The 13740-nt window shown below is 45.0% G+C and overlaps 1 protein-coding gene across 2 annotated transcripts in view; it reads right to left on the reverse strand.

Annotated features, from left to right (window-relative positions):
* Arhgap31 (Rho GTPase activating protein 31) overlaps nt 1-13740 on the reverse strand; it is a 111407-nt gene that overhangs the window by 7248 nt on the left and 90419 nt on the right. Inside the window, exons 7-11 of one of the 2 annotated variants that reach the window (XM_034515714.2) lie at nt 13066-13264; nt 10354-10478; nt 3631-3693; nt 2071-2619; nt 1284-1561 (exon numbers count right to left, since the gene is read on the reverse strand). In XM_034515714.2, the coding sequence (XP_034371605.1) occupies nt 1284-1561; nt 2071-2619; nt 3631-3693; nt 10354-10478; nt 13066-13264 (1214 nt within the window). Of the gene's footprint in view, nt 1-1283; nt 1562-2070; nt 2623-3630; nt 3694-10353; nt 10479-13065; nt 13265-13740 lie in introns of both variants that reach the window. The other variant, XM_034515713.2, reaches the window with a different exon arrangement.

Raw genomic sequence — 13740 nt, forward strand, 5'->3', positions numbered from 1 at the left:
TCAGCATATGTGTCCCCGGAAAAACCTCCTTTACACCTTCTGCATAGAGATGTCTGGTAAAACCATCCATGGACAATTCCAGCCCTCAAGAGTGGACAAGGTTTGTCAGATTTGAACTTCTCTAAAATCACAGACCAGAGCTGGGAAACCTCTCAGATTTTATAGACAGCCTTGGACGAACACCAGGCCAGGATGTCTGAGGCTAGAGAATGGGGCTCATGAATGGTCATCATACTTGGGACTGCGATATAACCAGCAGGCTTTGCGCTGCTTCTGGGTTGAATGTCATTCCATAAAGACGTGTCAGTGGTTTATGGGCCAAAAATATTTAGAGTTGTGTTTGCCTTAGGAATCTGAGCTGGATGGTTTCTTCCCGTTGTGGTGGGACTTCTCAGAGGCCAGCCGCAAAGAAACCCCAGGCTGAGAAGTGAGTTTTGTTTTTGTTTTGTTTCTTTTGAGACAAGGTCTCATACATCCTGGATGGTCCTGAATGGCCTTGAAGTCGTGAGCCTCAGTTTCCATCTCCCTAGTGATAGGATCGTAGGTGTCTGTCATCATTCCTGGCTAGTAAGTGAGACCACTAAGACTCATTAAAAGTTTTTTGATACATAAAAAAAAAAGGGGCTAAGAAGATGGCTCAGTGGGTAGACGTGCTAGCCTTGGAATCCTGTGAGCTCCATCCCTGGAACCCACATACGAAGTTTGCATGTGGTGGTGCACATCTGTAATCCCAGGGCTCCTGTGGTGAGATAGGAGGTAGCTTGAGGGAACCTGCTTAGAAGCCTTGAGGCTAGTCAGCCTGCGGTACACAGTCAGTACACAGTGCAGCAGAAACAGGAAAAGAGAATACTGCCTTAACCGATAAGACAACAGACAACGAAGTCATCCTCTGACCTCAAAAACTCATGCTGGGCCATTTATATCTACTGTGGCACACATGCAGCTGTGATCACACAAAACAAAATTAAATTAGAAACATATGAATCATAATCAGTTCATTTATGTAATAAATATATTATGTTTCTCTTGCAGTAACCCTTAATTTTTTTTTTTTTTTTTTGGTTTTTCGAGACAGGGTTTCTCTGTGTAGCCCTGGCTGTCCTGAAACTCACTCTGTAGACCAGGCTGGCCTAGAACTCAGAAATCTGCCTGCCTCTGCCTCCCAAGTGCTGGGATTAAAGGCGTGCGCCACCACCTCCCAGCATTTTTTTTTTTTAAATTAAAAAAAAAAATCTTCTTTAAATTGTCCCATTTGTGGCTGGAACAGGCAGAGTCCACCTTACCATCTCATGGAAAAACATTGGTTCAGTTCCAGTCCTGAGGCTCTCTTGTGGAGTACTGGCCTTCAGCTGGCTAGCACCCTGGCTCTCCTCCATCACCTTCTCTCCATTTGGCTGCTTCTCTGCTTCCTTTGACAGTTGAGAGGTCAGGGATGTATCCAAGGTTTTCTTCTCCTCTTGGGTACCTGGGTCCAGGGGAGGGCTTTGGCTACATTCTCCTCTCCCCGGGACTTCAGGTTCTGGCTTGGTGTCCTCAGTAGCTGCCTTCTTAGTAACAGAACCTGTGAGGAGAATGTGAGTGGTCAGTACAAAGAGTTCATTCAAGAAGGATTTGCAGGGGCTGGGAGAGATGGCTCGACAGTTAAGAGCACTGGCTGTTCTTCCAAAGGTCCTGAGTTCAAATCTGAGCAACCACATGGTGGTTCACAACCTTCTGGTATGTCTGCGTGCTGTCATGATGATAACAGACTAAACCTCTGAAACTGTAAGCCAGCTCAGTTAAATGTTTCCCTTTATAAGAGTTGCTGTGGTCATAGTGGTCATAGTATCTCTTCACAGCATTAGAAACCCTAAGACACGGTGTGTGCTAGGACACTGCTCTGAGACATTTGCATGTATTAACCAAATGTTGACACAAATTTACAAATAAGGCATGGTTATTGACATCAACATTTTATAAATTAAGGAGCTGAGGCACAGGTTATTAACTTGGTGAAAATCCACCAGAATCCACACAGAAATAAACCTCGTGCTATCTCTTGTAATAGAGGGAGACCCGCCCCTATTTTACCTGGAAAAGGCTCAGCTCCTAGGGGCTTCTCTTCTTCTGGCCATCCTCCACTCTCTGAACCTTGGAAGGAAAACTCTTCGAGGCTGGAGAGAGACTGTAGCTCTTTGGGGGGCGTCCTGCAAGGGGTGCTGTTGGTGCTGATGACGGCAGACACACGGAGTGGCACAGACACAGCGAAGGGCTCGGAGATGTTGAGCGCCTTTCGCTGGTGGCGGGGTGAGGGCTCCATCTGGAACAGGCTGCTTGTGAAGACGGATTTGCCCGGACTGTCGCTGGAGGTGTAGAACATCCCCAGAAGCTTCGGGGCGGACTGCTCGCTCTCAGGGTCTCCGATGGGACGGAACACCTTCAGCTGCTCGGGCAGGGGCCGGATCTGACCACCCACCTCGCAGCCCCCCTCAGCCCCAGCCGGCATCCCCTCCTGACCCCATTCACCCTCCTTGCTGAGGTCACAGGAACTGCCCGTGCTGCTCACGTGCATTTTTGTGGCTGGAATGAAAAATCCCCCAGTGGTGACTGTTCGACTGAAATTTCCTTTGTTTTCTTTCCCTGCTGAAGAAGAGCAAGCAGTGGTTAGTATCCTGTGCGTGCACAGAAACTTGTACCTGGGCCTGATGGTTGTTTAACAAAAAGTAGAAGAGATAACTAGCAATTTTCCACCAAGGATAGAGCTTCTAGAACAAATGTAAATCCCTGTTGTTTGGCAACGGATATCAACTCATATGTAACCGATTCCAACAGGGATTACATAGTGGATTCCTAACTGATGCTGCTTGGTTTTTGACATAAAGTACAAACATTTGGGGAAGGGAACCTCTATTGAGAGAATGCCTCCATCAGATTGTCTAGAGGCAAGCCTGTGGGGTATATTCTTAATTCAGTGATTGGTGTGGGAGAGACCAGCTCTCTGGGTGGTGCCACTCTGGGCAAGTGGTCTTGGGCTGCATAAGAAAGCAGGCTGAGCAAGCAAGCCACGAGGAGCAAGCTAATAAGCAGCATCCCTCCACAACCTCTGCCTCCAGATTCCTGCCCTGACTTTCCTGAGAAAGTTGTAAGATAAACCCTTTCCTCCCCAAGCTGCCTTTTGTCATGGTGTTTTTAATCGCAGCAATAGCAACCCTAAAACATCAGTCAGTGTTTACTGGCATTATCAAGCCTATCAGTTCAAAAGGATGACGGATGCACTGTGAAGCTCACGGCCAGGAAGCTCACAGATTCCAGATACATAATCATCCTGGCATAAGCCAGTGTTCACCTCTTTCTGCCCAGATTCCCTCTGTCTTAGTTTTTGTTAGCTTGTTGACTTTTAATGTGGTCCAATTTTGAGTGAAAAGTCTTTGTGGCCTTCTCTGTGGCTAAAGGAAGGTGAAAAAAAAGGAAGAGGTTTTAGATTTTTTTTTTTTTTTGGAGATGAGCCATGTCTGCCTGAGTCCCATCATGCTCCCCACCATGGTGCTAACGAACTATCTGAAACTGCAAGCAAGCCCTTAATTAAACTCTTCCATTTATAAATGGTCTTGGTCATTGTATCTCTTTACAGCAAACAGAGCAACAACTCACCTTCCACAGGCACTGAACACAGGGAGTCCATGCTTTTAGCTGGTCGGATAGTAGCCTTTTCCACTAAAGAGAAAAAAAATCCCCGATGAATGCAAATTAAGAAGCAGCATTCAGAATAGGCTATAAGCATATAAGAAAAATCTCCAGGAAACGTTTTCAAGTAGTGATATATTTATTATATCCTTACAGAATTGCCCCCATCCTTACAAAATTGCCCCCATGCTACTCTACACATCTCTACTCTCCTAATGGGAACTGGCCTATGATAAGAGGGCAGAGACATGTTTTATTAATATTTTACAAGTGATGGTAAATTGTAATTTTGTCAAATGAGAAGCCCTGAATCCAGTTTAACTGTACAAAAAGTGCTCAAGGAACACTTAGCTATTGAAACAATAGCTTAGTGGTTAAGAGTCATGCTCTTCCAAAAGACCTTGGGTTTGATTCCCAGCACCCATAACTCTGTAACTCCAGCCCCAGGGGATCTGATGCCTTCTTCTGGCCTCCCAGGGCATTGCATGAACATGGTGCACAGACATACATTCAGGCAAACATCCATACACACAAAGCAATAAAATCATAAAAATAATTGTTAAAAGTACTCAAGATGAATGCATGGGGTAGACTCTGTGGAATCTGGGAAACATGTCTTATCTGGTAAATTAGAGAGCAAGGTTGTAGGCTGCAACCATATCTAACAGCACCAGGAACCTGGGACATCAAGGGAGAAGGCCTGGGCTGCCACCATCAGCTTTTCCCCAGGGGATGTGCTCCATGGAATTTGTAGACTGTTTGTCCCTCATATGATTTCACCCACCAACCTCACCAATGACCAAATCTCTACCAAACCTAAGTCCTGTTCAAACCCAAACTATGTACCTGGTATGCTTTATGTAGGCTATCATAGATGGGGTTTGGGGAAAGTCTAAGTTTGAATGAGTTAAGAACCTAGTTCTTGAGTTTGATCCAAAGATGTCCATAGGTTGGAAGATTAGCTCTTCAGAACATCAGGCTTGGGAGGAGTTGGATTCTAGGGGCAGAGGTCTCACAGATAGCTTAATGACATTCTTGATGGGATTGGAGAGCAGCAGGAGAGTCTGCCTTTCTTTCTCCATTCTCCCTTATGTGTCTCCATTCTTCTGCCCCACGCTGAAGCAGCATAAGGATCTCACCAGAAGTCAAGGAGATACCAGCATGGCTGTGCTCTTAGGCTGCTGGACATGTAGAACTATGAACTACTATTCTTTATAAGTTACACAGCCTCAGGGACTCTCTTGCAGCAATGGAAGCAGGATTGAAACAGATATTCCTTCTAGGTCAAGGTTGATAAGAGGAACAAGAGAACTTAGAAGCTAAGAAGGAGTATAAGACTAACACCATTAAGGTAACTCTGGATTTAGATCCAGGTTTGAGTCTCACCTCTGCCAGTTTGTGGCCGTGTAGCCTCAGACATGCAGCCTTTCTTATATTCTTTCTTTCTTTCTTTCTTTCTTTCTTTCTTTCTTTCTTTCTTTCTTTCTTTCTTTCTTTTCTCTCTTTCTCTCTCTTTTCTTTCTTTCTTTCTTTCTTCCTTCATCCCTCTCTCCCTCTCCCTCCCTTCTTCTCTCCCTCTCTCCCTCTCCTTCTCTCTCTCTCTTTCTCGTGTGTGTGTGTGTGTGTGTGTGTGTGTGTGTGTGTGTGTTTGGTTTTTTTTGAGACAGGGTTTCTCTGTGTAGCTCTGTAGACCAGGCTGGCCTTGAACTCAGAGATCCACCTGCCTCTGCCCCCTAAGTGCTGGGAATAAAGGTGTGCGCCACCGTGCCCAGATTGTACCTTTTTCATGTATAAAGACCATAGAGTTGTTAAGATTAAATGAGAAATGGCTATGAAGTAATTGTGTTGTTTTAAAGTGGAATAAATACTTGAGTAAAAACTAGAATAAATACTCAATTAAAAGTAGCACATGGTAGGTTGCAGACCAGCTCGGGCTATATAGTGAGGACCTGTCTCACAAAACAAAACAACACATACTGCTTATGACTATCAGGATCAGCTAGAGCCCACGGCAGGGGAAGAAGGAAGCTTGTTCCACAAGAAGCAGTCAGAGTTGGCACTAACTCAAATTGGGAAATAATTCATGCCTGTTTTCACTCCTCTTTTAAAAATTCCCCTCTTGCTCCCCTTAGTCTAAACTCTCCTCTTCTAAGAGGTTTGGACTTAGACCCTTAGCCTCCTGCACTTGGGGATTCTCTGTGACTCACAGGGCAGGGGGACGGACCATGGCTTCACTCAAATTCAATAAAGGCACTGAGTGCCTCCAACCTCCTCACTCTCAATAGCATGCCAAGAGTCTTACCCTCTGGGAGCCGCTGTTTGTACAGGATCATAAACTGATTTATTATCCTAAAGCTGCCTGGCTGGTGTTTCTCCATCGGAGTATTCTGAGATATGCTCTGCCTTTGTTTACTATGTCTCTCCATCTCTGGACTCTGGTCTCCATGTGTTGACCTTAAGGGGCAGGGTTTAAGTAATAGTAACCCTGAGTCAACTCCATCTATCCATTCAATCTCCAAGGCTATCATCAGTAGCTGTAAGTATCCCAAGGTATCTTCTCTCTGCAGTAACTAAATGCTTCAGATCTGTTAGCTCATGCTTATACTTAGAGGATATTTTTGCCTGAGGTGTTGATATGGCCTCTTAGAGGTGGCCCCACCAGTCCTATCTTTTTTAAAAATAGAATCTTATGCAAAACAGTCTGTCTTTGAACTCTCTATAAAGCTGAGGGTGACCTTAAGATCCTGATTCTCCTGTCTCCACCTCCTAAGCACTGAGATCCAGGCATGTGCTACCCTGTCATGTTTGCACAGTGCTGGAGGGCTGAACCTCCGGCCTCCTGTGTACCAGATAAGAACTCTACTGAGCTTTGTCCTCAACTCTCATCCGAGAGTCTTTGTGGTCTTGGTTCAGTCTGATGACTCCTTCACTCAAAGGTAAAGCCTCTAGCCCATGGCTTCTTCTGATCAGGAGTTTATTTTGATAGAAAACAAACTTAAATTGAAACCACTGTCTGGAATTTGGTTCAAAGTTTATGCATCTGTGTTCAGTGACTGCCTCATTTTTTTTTTCTTACCCCTTCCCTTCTGATCTGGTGAGCTTTCTGAATGTGCTTAAACATGTCTTCCTCTCTGCTGCCAATCCAATAAACTCCCAACACGATTCATGGTTAATCAATTTTTAAAATGCCCCAAGGGGGCTTGGGAAATGGCTCAATAGGTAAAGTGCTTGCTCTGTGACATGAGAGCCTGAGTTTGGATTCCCAGCATTCACACAAAAGCCAAGACTAGCAGCGTGCATCTGCAATCCTAGTGACCACGAGGTAGAGACAGATTGTGTGTGTGTGTGTGTGCGTGTGTATGCATGTGTGTGTGTATGCATGTGTATGTGTACATGTGTGTCTGTTGAGGGGGTAGGGTTTCTGGTTATCCAGTCTGCCAAAATTGTTTAGTGAGCACCATGTCTGAAACAGAACAAGGTGAAGGGCAATAGAAAAAGACACCTGACATTAACCTCTCACCTCCTCATGTGAGGACACGTGCACTTGCATATATGTGTGCACACCCAAACATACTCCACAAGCACATACAAAAATTTTAAGTGCCCTTTGTCATGGAAATTTTAACATATTGTTTCCATATGTGAGTCCACTGATTCCCCCCTTTCTTATTCACACACACAGAATTATTGCAAACCTATGTGTCACCTGCAAAGACTACACTGGAAGGTTACGTTACCGACTTCCATGGCCTATCTTTGAGTACAGATTTTGTTAGAGTTGTGCCCACTAGCCACACTTGAGTTTTAGTTTCTAGAGTTCTGAGCAATGCTGTTTTGCCTAAAGCAGTTACTCTAGCAACATCCACTCAGGCAACAGCCACCCTGGCAACAGTCATTCCGACAACAGTCAGTCTGGCAACAGCCACTCAGGCAACAGTCACTTTATGCCACAGTCACTCTAGTCACAGTCACTCTAGTCACAGCCACTCTAGTCATAGCCACTCTGTCAACTGTCACTCTGGGAACAGTCACTCTGGGAACAGTCACTCTGGGAACAATCTCTCTGGGAACAATCTCTCTGGGAACAGTCTCTCTGGGAACAGTCTCTCTGGGAACAGTCTCTCTGGCAATAGTCACGGTCACCAGGAGCCATGTGTATTACCATCAGAGGTTATCTCATTTTTACTCCTACATCTCGCCATGACTCAGCTGTCTTGGTTTTATTTCCAGCCACTAGGTTCTAAGAGCTTAACCAAGAGGCTTTCAACCCTGGCTGGCAGGCAGAACTGCTTAGGGAGCCCTTGCTACAGACTGAAGAAACTGCTGTGAGCCACTTTCTGGGTGACTCAAGACACACTGCTCTGCTGAGCATGTGACACCCCATGAACACAGCCACCATTTGGTCCAGCCTTTTGAAAAATCACCTGGGGGTAATAGAACCCTTCCTAACTCAAAAGCAAAGCATGACATTTATTTCACTTTGTTCATCCGCTTTGTTCTCTCTTTTGGGTTTTGTCTTTTTATTTCTGGCCTCTTCCATTCTATAACAAACCCACTCTTTGATGTGTGTAGGCGGTCTCTCAGCACAGACTAGCAGTTTCCTGTCAGGTTCTCACTCTTCCTCCCCCATTGTCCACAGAGAGTCCTGATTTCTTGTTTGTAGCACTTTTGCCATCCTTAGACATGCTGTCCTTGTCACTTGGGCTAGTTTTGCATTTTATGTTTACCTCACAAGTGTCCACAGAGGTCTACCCAGAATCCCTTGCACTTTGCCCTCTTCATAGAGCTCTTGCACGTCTGAGGTTTAATCTCCATGCCCCGGGCCAATGACTGGTTCAGAACCCATGCCAATCAGCGTGGTCCTGTGATCCAGTGATGGCTACTGAGACCAGGGAAGATGCAAGGCAAGACACCGATGGAAATGTCTGATGAGAAAGCTACCAGAAATGACATTTCTTCTGCCTTTGGGGACAGTAATGCTCAAAGAGAAAAGCTGCTTTTAATAGTCACAGTCAAGGAAGCCAGTTTAGGATGGAGCTGACAGAAAGGGGATGGAACAGTTGAGGTGGGCATGATGCAGTGAAGACACAGCCACTGGGTTAAGTTACTCAACGCCTTCTCTGTCACTAAACTGGACTTATTTTTATTTATAGTCAAAATTGCTGTGGCTGCTATCCACCATTCATCCTTCATCATGCAACAGGCGAACACAACTCAAGTGTCTAACATTTCTATTTTCTGTTCCTTGTCACGAAATTATCACTTAGCCTAAAAAAAAAAAAAAAAGAATTTAGAAATATTACTTCTCATTTACCCCATAGGAACTCAATTCCTCCTAACACTAACTGAATATTTCAAACATTCACAAATGTTATAGACTTTTCTAAACCCACCTCCTTGTTCCAACAGTTGCAGTTGTTGGTGTCTTTCTGGGTATTTGATCTGCCTGTTCTATACCTATTGCTCCTCAAATCATTTGAAAGCGAGTCTTGATACTTTGACATTTCACCTTAAATGCTTCAACTGTAGCATACACCTCCTAAGAACAAACACACACTATAAAATTTAATAACTCCTCGAAGTCACCTAGTAGCCAGTGCATACCCACAGTTTTCTATTTGTCCTCAAAGTTATCTTAGTGGCTTTTAAAAGACAGACAGACAGACAGACAGACAGACAGACAGACAGACAGAGCAGGATCCAGACAAGATTTGATCCTTGTATTTGTGTGTTCACACTCTGCACTAAGTCATCGTGGAAGTTTTTCTTGTTCTTCCTTTCCTGACACAATATTCAGGACGCATCAATTAGATTTGGTATTAGAGTCCCATCTCCTTGATTCCTCTCTTTATCGATTTCTTTTCTTTGCTCAGGAATAAACCCATGGGGAAGAACCCCCACTTTAAGATCACAACTCTCGAGGTGAAGGTACAGGCTCTCTTTCCAGCTTCTCTTTCCAATAAATAGAAAATAGCTATTTGGGGGAAATTATAGAAGTAAGCATTGCAGGAAAGACCTGACAAACGCTGTTGAACTACATGACACGCGGTGCTTTAACCAAGTAACTTAAACCAACTTCACACACAATAAGGGATTGGCACCATGTACCATGGACATGACCCAGAGGCAGGCAGAGCACAGTCTGAAAGACTGCATAACTTCAACTTAACCATAAGTAAACCCCAGACACGCCCACATAGAGATGTAGTTGTATAAAATGAAGGTGGGTGTTCTTCAGAGCATGATATTTAGAGAAACTGAAGAACGGTTCTCTGTTGGAGAAGACTGAGCATAGATGACAGTCAAATGAAATATGAATTCCAGGTTTGGACTTGAACTGGAAAAAGGACATTAATGGGATAATTGGTTAAGTATGAGTTTTATGATATACAAATCAGTTAATAGTATTAAAATTATATTTTTGTTTCTGATAACAGTTGTGAAAGATGTTAGCATTAGGCTGTTTTACAGATGGTATAAACATTGACTAAAAACGTTTGTAAGTAAAACGTCATCATCACCATCACCACCCTCACCATCATCCTCATCATCTTAAAAAAAAAACAAAAACAAAACAAAACTCAACTGAATCTGAAAGTTTCCTTTCTGGCCTGGTTAATTTGCAGTGATCAAATGTAAAACTGGGCTCAGGGCACACAAACGCAGGACAAGCATGATGCAGATTCTCACCCGACAGCCTCTGGCCTCTCACGAATACACTCCCATTTCTGCTCAGCTTCGATTTTGAATCCGATCCAGAACGCCCCAGGTTAAATATTGATTTCCACTTCTTTGATTTGCTCGAAAGCTTTCTCCTAAAACAACCAAGCCATACATATACGTTAGTAGAGTGTGTCATTTTAAGGTAGTGTTTCATTTTGAGACAGGGTCTTAAGTAGATCAGGCTGGCTTAATTCATGCTCATCTCTACCTGGATGTTTTAAGGGTGATTGCAAAATTGAGAAAGAATGTTATAACTGTAGTCTCACTCATGGAGGGCTCTGATCTTTCTAGAAGTTTCCCTCTAAAATCCAAGTTGTACCTGACGTTAGCCTGTTTGGGGATGCCCTGGGTGATCAAACACATTAATGCAAAGACCCTTTTCTTCAGAACCACAGCCAAAGTTTGTCATCTATCAAAGGCCGGGCCAGGAGATGAACAGAGACAGTGGTCAGAGCTCACAAGCAAACAGTTCTGAGATCCTGCAGAACGTTTACGAAGCATTGCAGTCCTGGCTCTTCAAACTCGTTGAATTTTTTTTTTTTTTTTAAAGAGAAGTAATCAAGCCAGAAGTGGTGGCACAGGCCCTTAACTCGAGCACTAGGGAAGCAGAGACAGGTCCATCTCTGAGTTCGAGGTCAGCCTGGTCCACTGAGTGAGTTTTAGAACAACCAGAGCTATGTAGAGGGACCTGCCTCAAACAAACAAACAAACAAAAGATTAAGACTGTAGACCCTTTAAATATTTAACACTATAGACCTTTTAAACATTTAAGACCACAGACCTCTTGCCTTCTGCCCGGTGGCCATATGGCTAGGACATGTATAAGTAACACAAGGGCTAATAAAAACAGTAAAAGTGTCTGTTTTGGTGCTGCCGAAGAAAACTGTGGCTTGCCAGCTGGCCTCGTTGGTCATTGTAAAGAAAAACAATAAGGGTCAGCATGTCTCTTGCCCAGCCTTCTACCAGGCAGCTTAGCTATGGAGTTAGGGATGAGGGTTGGTGGCATAGCATTGGGCTGGCTCATGAGAACTTGGTACCACCAGGGGGCACCATAGGGGTAACTCTTGCTTTAGATTCACCCAGCCAGGCTCTGGTATGAAGTTCAGGTTGAACCTTGTTATCTGTGGTTCTCACAAGGAGCCTTTTCTCTACACGGCTCTAGTCAAACACTGGGTCTCAGCTTTAGCACGCCTTTCCAATCAGTTGGAGACAGGTCTGCATGCCTGTTGGTTTCTATCAGACTTGGCTTGATAGTCTAAGGACTTAGCTTTGGGTGTATGGTATGGAGTTGCATATGCTAAGCTGGTACAGTGCTGTGCATGAAAGCAGAGAAAATGCAGGAGACGGTTTCTCTGAAGCAACCTTCATCCCTGGGAAGGAGTCTTATCCTGTATGGCTTTAGAGAGAGGGGCAGTGTGTTTAGTTCTAAGAGGGTACAATTTGTTTGTTCTAGGAAACAGAGACACAAATGACTCTGATATTTCTAGAACTTTCCCTCTAAAATCCAAGTTGCACCTGACTTTAGCCCTGTCTGGAAATTCACTGGGTGATCAAACATGTTAATGCAAAGACCCTTTTCTTCAGAACTACAGCCAGGGGACTTTTCCCAGGGAAGTCGGGACACGCCATCCCTATCAGTTATCCAGGTTGGCAGTTATCTTCCTCTCTAAACAACCTGCTGTCTTGGGGACAGGAGTCAATTACTAAACAGAAAGGATGACATCATCCAATGAAAAGGTACCTTCACCTACCACCTGCTAAAGGCTGCTTGCTTCAGTCATTACCTTCTTCCATGGTGTGGCAAGTGGGTGGGTAGAGACTAAGCTTGTAGTGGAAGAAGAAATAAAGAAGCTACCCTGTGGGAACTAATGATGACCTGTTAGAGGGGAGAAGGACTGAGGAGATGCTTCAGTCAATAAAGTGCTTGCCACTTAGCATGAAGACCTAAGGTGGACCTGGTATCTCTTGTAAAGACGCTGAGCAAAGGGTATATGCATGTAATCCCAGAGCCTGGAAGACAAAGGATTAGCCAGCTAGCCTACTCTCCAAGCCCCAGGCCAGTGATAGACCATGTGTTTTGTTTTTTAAAGGTGGTTAACAAGTTGCCTCCTGGCCTCCTACAAACCTGCACAAGCATGTCCACATGAACACATACATGTGCATATACAGAGAGACACAGAAAGGTGTGTGTGTGTGTGTGTGTGTGTGGTCTCTGGCAGGTTGAGAAGAAGTAAGGAATGCCATCCCCAAGTGCTGCCAGCAAGGACTGTCTGACAAAAGTGGCCCCATTTGTCGACTTGAATACAGGCATAGGCTAATTTCCATGCCTTTTGCGGTATCTTGTGGGGGTGGAGGTCATGGGGAAGGAGGCAGGCATTCACTGGTAACCCACATATGTAAACACCAGGCCTGGTTTGTCTACTCCATGGAAGAAGAGACCCATAACTCTCCTGGGTCTGTGATCGGAGCTAAGAGCTCACAGTAAGTCTGGGGCAGTGGAGGAAGCCATCCCTATTGAGGATGATGAAAATCATGGAGACTCAAAATTTTCTTTGTACCCAACCTGGGCTATGTCCCAGTGCATACTGTCACCACTCATGGCCCTGAGACTGGACACCTCACTCCTTTGTCCCCCTACCCTTCCCCAATCCTTCAGAGTTCTTCAAGAATGGCAATTACTTGTTGTCCGGTAACTCAAGGACTGTGTGGAAGTGGGTGCCCATGGGAGGGACGATCTCGGGCAGGCTGTTCTCCCGTCTCTCCTTCCGAGCAGGATGGTTTGTGGCCAAGCTTCGGGCCTGAGCCTCCTCCAGGCTTACCAACTTCATGGGCAGGGACAGGGCCGGCAGGGTCATGCTCTTTGTGATAGTGCGGCTTTCTGTAAACCAAAGAAGAGAGTTTGGCTTGGGAGCATATCTGGGCTCTAGGCCTACTCAGATCTCTTATCTATAGCCCTTCCACTTGAACTCCTTGGCAAAAGGCTGCATGCCGGCCATGGCCTGGGGGGTCTGGGGCAGAGGTGGTACATAGGAAACTGTCAGTTTCCCTGCCCACGTGGGTGGAGGGCATCGAAGGGCACCAGGAAGTAATTCTGTACTTTCCATGGAGTGACTGTTGATATACTCACTCATTCATTCCACAGAGTTACAACAATGGTTCTTCAATCCTGAAAACTCTGCTAAGGGCTTTGGTCAGATAAGAGATTGGCTTAACTCAGCTAAGATGAAGTCGGAGGCTGCCCTTCACTCCCTTGACTGAGGAACACCGGCTCTAAGGTCATGGATGGGTGGAGTCTACTTTCCCTAGGCTTCTGTCTCTGGAGAAGACCACTAACATACTGTGTTATTCCCTCAG

Source organism: Arvicanthis niloticus, chromosome 12 (genome assembly GCF_011762505.2).
Source record: "Arvicanthis niloticus isolate mArvNil1 chromosome 12, mArvNil1.pat.X, whole genome shotgun sequence".
Taxonomy (NCBI): domain Eukaryota; kingdom Metazoa; phylum Chordata; class Mammalia; order Rodentia; family Muridae; genus Arvicanthis; species Arvicanthis niloticus.